We start from the raw sequence: 7,343 nt of genomic DNA, 5'->3' as shown, positions 1-7,343 counted from the left end.
GTTCCTCTGATGTTTCCTTCTAATGTTTGCTGAAGTGGTGCTGCGCTGGTGGAGACAGCGCTGACATCACCTTCCCAATGCCTGCCCTGGTTTTGGTGCGTGTTTTTGGCACATTGGCTCTTGGATACACTTGGCCTTCAGTAACCACTCTTGCTGTGCTCAAGGAATGGCCTTGAACAGTGCATGTTGCTGTGTTCTGAGGAATTACACTCTGGTGTAGTCCACTGATGAAGTTGCACCCTGCTCCCCTTGCCCATCCCATGGCCTGGCTCTCCCAGTTACCCTTTTCAAACCTGAGAGCATTTGTACTCCCCCTGGTCTGCAGGACAGTGTTTGTGTTGTTCCCCTCACCAGAGCTGTGTCTGAACCAACATCCCAGCTCAAGGTGTTGCTCAGACTGTCCCAGCTCCCCGTCTCTTTGGGAGGGTTTTGCATCACAGACACTTTGCACTGGGTGCCACACAGGCCCCTTTAGGGCTTCTATTTTTGATAGTGTGAACAGAGGTGTCATAAAGTCTTGATGCTCAAAATGGTCTGGGGAGAACCAGGAGGGACATCATGGCCATCCTCAAGGGCTGTCTTAACCTCCCTCACTATCAACCAGATAATCCCACACTCGGATCTCATTCCTCTCCCCTCCTCAGCCTGTCAGCTCTTCAGAGCTGAGTCTCTGCCTCAGTAATGTAACACAGCTTGAAAGTCTTTGCTGTAATATGACTTTAGGGAGGAAATACTGTAAAATCTGTCACTTGGTTACAGTGCTGCTGTAAAAAAAGGCTGTGCTTGAATGGCCTCTAGGTATATGCATGGAAAATTAGAAGAGCTTTTAATAAATGGGATTGACCATGAATGCCTGTAGTACAAGTTACAACGTTCTGCACAAACATTGCTTTGCATTGCCATTATCAAGCAATAATCCTTATTTGGAACTTATAAAAATTGTGGCAGAACCTTCTATTTATCTAACCTGGAAATTTTTCCTGAACAGGCTCTCTGTAGTCTACTCAGAGAATTGGCAGTTTTCTTCCCTCTCTCGGCAGATATTTAATAGCCACGTATTACGTTTCCATGCTAGTAAACCTTCATTATTATACAAAATGTACCAGAATGTTATGAAGAAATACCTTAAATAATTAAATAGAAATGAAGAGTGACAAAACAAACGAACAAAGTGCAATTTGAGCTGTGTTATTCTTTCCTTTTTATGTTCTCTTATTTGCTAATTTGCTGAACTTACTGGACTGCAGTGGGTCTTGCTGTGATTAGAGAGAGTTTGCCAAGTTCCTTTGTAATTGTTTCTTTGCAATTAACTAAATAATGGAATGTTCTCTGTGTGGCTCTCTGGGGAAAAGAGCAGGCAGGTGCTTTTGCAATAGGATTTCCACATCTTCCACCCATTTCCCCAGGACTCACTGAGTTTAAAAAGACCAGTAAAACATGAGAGAGAGAGAATATTGCCTCAGGACTGGAAATGAGAGAATTAACCTTTTTCTTATCATTTCTTTGAGTTGGCTTAAAGCTTTATATGCTGGCCCTGGTAGTGGCTATTCTTTGTGTAAACCTGAAAGTCCCTGGGAGGGTATCAGAAGAAAGCCATGAAAACCCAAATGCGTGTTCCTGCCTGCAGATGCCTCCACTCAGGGGAAATCCTTCAAGCTGAGAGGAGAAGTCAGCTGGGAAGATCCCTGGCAATGTGGCTTTGCTGGGAAGAGCGGAGGTTGGAGACTGAGCTGTCATGGAGGGGGCAGCGATGTCTGGGGGAGGCTGGAGAGCAGCCCTGGCTTTGTTATTTCCTTTGACTTTGAGAAGAAAATTACAGAGGAAGCCCTGGGAGGAGAGGAAGGGTAATTTTAATGGAGGCAGAGTTTAGCTCAGTGGGAAGGAGGCACGGCTGGATGTAAGGGCAGAGTTTATGGAGCGGCAGAGTCAGAGGTGTGGCCCGACAGTGGCAGCTGAGTGCCGAGGCACGGTTGTCTTGCTGACCTCCCCCTGACAGTCCGTAATTTAGTCCCAGTCTCAAGAGGGTAACTCATCCATCTGCTGGCACTTGGAGTGCAAACTTGCCTTTTTTTTTTTTGTTTTAAAAATCTGTATTGTTGGCTAAAACCTTTTGTAGCACATATTAGGTTTGACAGTAAGGGGAAGACTCCTTGCTCCACAGTATATTAAAAGCTGAATTATTTAATTTCGTAATGAATTAGAAAAGCCAGGGAGATTTGGAGATTGCTGTTTTAAAAAGTGCTCTCATTGCCAGTACCACTTCAGCAGTAGGGATGTCTGGAATCAGAAGCTTGTGAATAGTGAAAAATGCTGCATTTCTCAGAGGGCTTCTGCAGACTGCCTGGTGGTCTCAAGAGGATGGAGGACAGCACTGGCTGCCTTATTTTGGAGATTTAAACCAGTCTTTTTATCTTTGCTGTCTTTAATGTGGAACATTTCTCATTTGCCTATTTTGTCCAGTGATTCTTTAGCAAAGCCACTGTCAGAGCAAGTTAGCAAACACTAATACAGCTCTTTGGGTTACTTTTCAGCAGGATTACCAGTGAACAAGCTGACATTGCAGTTTGCTTTGCTTGACTGTAGAACTGCTTTCCATGCAAGGGTGATTTACTGTTAGATTTTATTCCTGGGATGTCACGACAGTGTCTCATTTGTTCATTTTGCTTTGGCAAAACAGTGTACCTATTTGTGTGGGGAGGGAAAAAAGGCTGCTGTAATCTAAACATGAGAGCCTTGATAGCTGACCTGTTGTCATGTAATCAAGAATTATCTGAATAGGATCAAATGAGAGATTGTAGACGTCCAAGAATTGCAGATACTTCTTTGTGATGTGGTACAACAGGCAGAAGTGCCATGGAAAGTATGGCTAGTGCTGGATCCTGTGGTTTGTCTCTTATTCCTTGTCTGCTGAATCCATTCTGCTCTTCATTTTCCCATATCATTATAAATAATTGTGGGGGAGAAATGAAAACTGTTGATGCCTCTGTTTCTCTGTAATCCCCAATCCTCATTCTGCTCTAATTTAATCCAGTTGTCTCGGCAGCAGGAGGCTGAGGGGAGCATGCACACAGCACTGCTGAGCTGTTCCCTTTCCCACTTACTGCCGGCCCCATACAGTGCCTCAAACACCCACCCCCATGGAACAGCATCCAGCTTCTCCTGTCATTTATTCCAAAACATTTTGTTCCGTTTGATTTACATCAGCCCTGTCAAACAAGATCTCGGTGCAGTGCCCTGGCTGCATCTGCTTCTATCCCCTGTCCATCACTTGCTGACAGAGGTACTTGGACTTGCAGCCTGGTGGGGGTTTTGTGTCCATCCAGAGGCCCGTGGCTGCAGTAACATCTGCAGGACAGATTCCAGCCTTGAGCGTTTTAGTGCCAAATTGCATAAACTCTGTGTCAGAAGTGGCTTATGCAGAGATCTCTTGCTCTCAGCGAGGTCTGTCTGCTCCTTGTCTTTGGGTTGTTAGAACTGGAGGTGAAACATGGGAGACTGTTGGCCCTTAAGATAATTCCTTCTTCATCCTTGCTGGCACTGTGAAAAAAAATGAAAATAATAAGGAAGAAAATCAAATTGGCCAACGTTCAGCTGTCCTCCTGCAGAAAAATAAACCCTTTTCTTGGAGAAAGCTGGAGGGAGTTGAGGTCTTATACCTTGTACCCCTGTATATCTTGTACTTGGGCACAGAGCGTGTGCCTCTGAACCCTCTGACGTGCATCTTAATGCTATTTGTGAGTGATAAGACTTCTATTAAGCTGTGTTGATAATACTCATGAAAATCCCATCCTTGTCAAAAGCTATTAAAGTGGATGTTATATTTCAGAACATTAGCAGAAATATGTTTATTTTCTTCTAAGGGGTTAAACGGCCCATTCTAGCGTTTTTGCTCTCCTTATTTATAAAATGCATCAGTCAGGACAATGTGAAGTACAAAATCCTGGCTGCATTTGGGAAAAGGAATAAAATCATACTTGCAAAAGAGATGTCTCCATAATGTCTACTGATCTGCCACCATTTAGGAGAAAAAAACAGTTGGTGTTACCCTTTTTATTTCCAGAGGGATACACAGCACTCCAATATTTTTTAAGTTTTCAAGGGCCATCACAGTTTCTAATTCTAAACAGATGAGAGTTCCTCAAGCCTGCGAGACCTGGAAATCATTTGGCTGAAGTCTTTTAGAGGACTGGATGGTCCTTTTTTCCCTTTCCATCCCCAAATTTTGCTGAGTGGTGTTTAAAAGACAATGCTTTGAGCAATCAGCAGTGGGTGAGGTGTGCAGCAGCAGGGCTGGGAGGGGGCCACTGGGATGGGGAGATTGAAAGTCTGGGAGATGGTCTGAATAGACTGGCTGAGTTTAGGAACTCCTGCATGAACCCAGCATACTTACAGCAGGAATTAAATTATTTGTTCTATTCATTTTAAAAGAAAACAGCAAATATTTTTATACATTGCAATTGCAACAGGAGCAGCACAATCTTTGTAATGAAGTGAATGAATTTGGGATTGCCACTGCTTATCGTTCTCTTTTCTATTTTACCTCACTATCCTGGCATTATCCAGAGTATTTCTGTACTTACTTGTTTCTGACATGATCCCCTGAGAAGGTATATTCATCTTTTTTTACCTTTTCCCTAAAAATACTTTCTGTTCTGTTTAGAAAGAAATGAAAAGCCTTTCCCTTTGGGTCAGAGTATAATCCTTGGGAAAATGGTGTGAGTGCCTCTGTGGGAAGCCCACCACATGCACAGCTCCGTGGTGTTAGCAGTTAGATGCTGTCATTGCTGAAATATTCAGGTGTTTAATTCATGGCTCTGATTTATGATGTCATCAAAACAAGCTGAGAGTTGTAGGTCCCTTAGAGCTGATGAAGCAACACACTGGCTTGGGGTCAGGGTTTGGATGAGGCCAAACCTGTGCCTGCAGAGAGAAGGGTGGAAGCTGAACCAGAGCACTGCATCTCTCCATTGAACAGGTGGAGGGCAGACTTGGAAGTCACACGAAGGGCTCGTCCGTATCTTAGACACCTGGGTACCTCTAGCAATTTTCCCCCAGGTTTTGGGCAAACCAAGCCAGGCTGGGGCAGTCAGTGCTAGGGAACAGTGCATCAGCTGCAGTGAAGGCACTGGTGTTGTCAGTGGCACCAGGGGCTGGAACGTGTGTTGGTTGGGTCCCCTTAGGCATTACCTTGGAGGGAGAGGTTTTGGTGTGAAGGGTTGGGTTGTGGTTTGGTGCTGGGTGTGGACACCCACCCTTTGCCACATGTGGCCCTGTGCCCAGACACCATGTTCATAGAGTCACAGTGTCATTAAGGTTGGAAAAGACCTCCAAGATCACCAAGTCCAACCATCAACCCAGCACCATGACCATGCTCACCACTAAACCAGGTCCTCAAATGCCATACCTGCACATTTTTTGAGATATTCTGAGATTCCAAGACTCTGTTCAAATGATTATTTTATAATTTTTCCCCACATGCTGACACACAGTGAGAGGTGAGGACCTGTGCTCCCGTTGCTGCCGTTGTCATGTGTGTGCCCAGTCAAGGGGGTGCTGGATAACATTCTGCCTCTATGAATTGTGAATTCAGGAAGCGCAGACTTGCTGCCTCTGTATTTTAGGATGGGCGTTGAGACGGACTCAAGAGGGACTAATAACAAGTGACTTTAGGAATACCTTTACCACCCGATGTGGCACAAATTGCTTTTACCGCACCGGGTTTTAGGCTAAACCCAAAACGCGCCTTCCGCTGTTAGAACTGCAGGGCCGAGTGAGACTCATGGCAACAGGATATTTGTAAGCACCTGGGATATTTGTCGGAAAACAAACGCAACGTCGCAGGGCGCGTGGCGGGGGCAGCGGGCCCGGGGAGCCGCGGGGGCCGGCCCGGGGCGGGGCGGCGGCGGCGGCGGCGCCAATGGGAGCGGGCGGGCGGCGCCGGGCGCGGGCGGCGGAGCCTCTCGGCGAACAAAGAGGGAGCGGGAGCGGGCGGAGGGACCGGCGGCGGGCAGGGGGGGGATACCCGGCCATGCGGGGCCGGCGGCCGCGGCGCGGGTGAGGCGGGCGGCGCTCCATGGCCGGCGGGTCGGGGTGAGGCAGGCGCGGGCATGGCGGGGGTGAGCTACTCGCCGCCCTGGTGGGTGAGCCTGCTGCACCGCCTGCCGCACATCAGCCTGCGCTGGGAGCTCACCGCCGCCGACTTCCGACCGCACGACGCCGAGTACCAGCAGGTGGGTCCGTGCGGGGTCTGTGTGTGTGCGTGTGCGGGCTGGGCAGCGGGCGCGGGGGGCTCGGCCCGCCCGCGGGAGGAGAAGGAGAAGGGAGCGTGCGGCCCCCGCTGGGGCTCGCCGGGTGGGTTTCCGTGGGTGCCGTGTCCCTCCTGATCCGCGAGGTGCGTGGCCGCCCCACGAGGGGCAGGTTTCCCCTGCAGGGCCGGGGCAGGCTGGGTGCGGAGTCTCGCTCGCTGGGCTGGGGCGGGAGGTCATCACCCCCGGCTGGGCAGCAACCCCGACTGCCCCCAGCCGGCCGGGAGCCCGAGCTCTTCTTGAGAGAAGGTGAAACTATAAACTCGTAAAATCGTTAAGGTTGGAAAAGACCTCCAAGATCAGTAAGCTCGACCTTCGACCGAATACCGCCGTGCCCGCTGACCCACATCGCGGAGTGACCCCTGGAAGGGGGGCAGGAGCCAGCCCGGGTGGGTGCCCCGGCCGGGTCCCAGCGCTGCCCAGGCGAAGGCACCGTCCCGGCCTGGTGCCCCTGGCCTGCCCCCAGCCCGCCATCGGCTGTGACAGTCCTGTGCAGGCTCCGCTGACCATCCCCATTGATGCCGCCAGCCCCGCAGCGAGGCCAGCAGTACCTTTCCAAAACCGGCTGCCTGCCTGCTGGAAAACAGATGACTTAATGCACGAGAGCGGCGTTAGCATCAAGTGCACAGGAGGATGGCTCGCAGAATACTTGTGTGCAGCTTTTTTTTTTATTTTTTTTAATGCTGCTTAGCCTGTATCCTGTGCTTGGTTGGCTAGGCATGTAATTAAAATGATTGTGGAGTGAATCTGTGTCCTCCAACATCTGTGTTCTCTGCTATCATCTTGGAACAGAGCTGCAGTGACTCTGCTGCCTCATTTTGCCACGGTCTCTGGTTTTAAAAACACCATTTTGCTTTTCTGAACATACTTGCAGTGTCCTATATACACAGCCTGCTACCATGCACGCAGGCATGGAGGCTAAGGTATCTAAGCAGTTCTTGTTTATCCTAGAAGTAGAAGGTATTAGGAATACTTTAGGAAGCAGTATGTTTTGGCTTTTTGTTCTAAACAGATGAACAGATCTGAGGACTGAAGCTA

At 48.8% G+C, this 7,343-nt stretch overlaps 1 protein-coding gene across 3 annotated transcripts in view; it reads left to right on the top strand.

Annotated features, from left to right (window-relative positions):
• Positions 1-6,059: 6,059 nt before the first annotated feature.
• Positions 6,060-7,343, top strand: part of TTYH3 (tweety family member 3) — a 74,319-nt gene continuing 73,035 nt past the window's right edge. Inside the window, exon 1 of one of the 3 annotated variants that reach the window (XM_048320533.1) lies at positions 6,060-6,230. In XM_048320533.1, coding sequence (XP_048176490.1) covers positions 6,108-6,230 — 123 coding nt within the window. In that variant the 5' untranslated portion in view covers positions 6,060-6,107. The remainder of the gene's footprint in view (positions 6,231-7,343) is intronic. The other 2 variants (XM_048320531.1, XM_048320532.1) reach the window with 2 other exon arrangements.

The sequence above is a fragment of the Corvus hawaiiensis genome, chromosome 16 (genome assembly GCF_020740725.1).
Source record: "Corvus hawaiiensis isolate bCorHaw1 chromosome 16, bCorHaw1.pri.cur, whole genome shotgun sequence".
Lineage (NCBI taxonomy): Eukaryota > Metazoa > Chordata > Aves > Passeriformes > Corvidae > Corvus > Corvus hawaiiensis.
The sequence above is the reverse complement of the archived record's forward strand: the minus strand, read 5'-3'. Positions and strand labels throughout refer to the sequence as shown.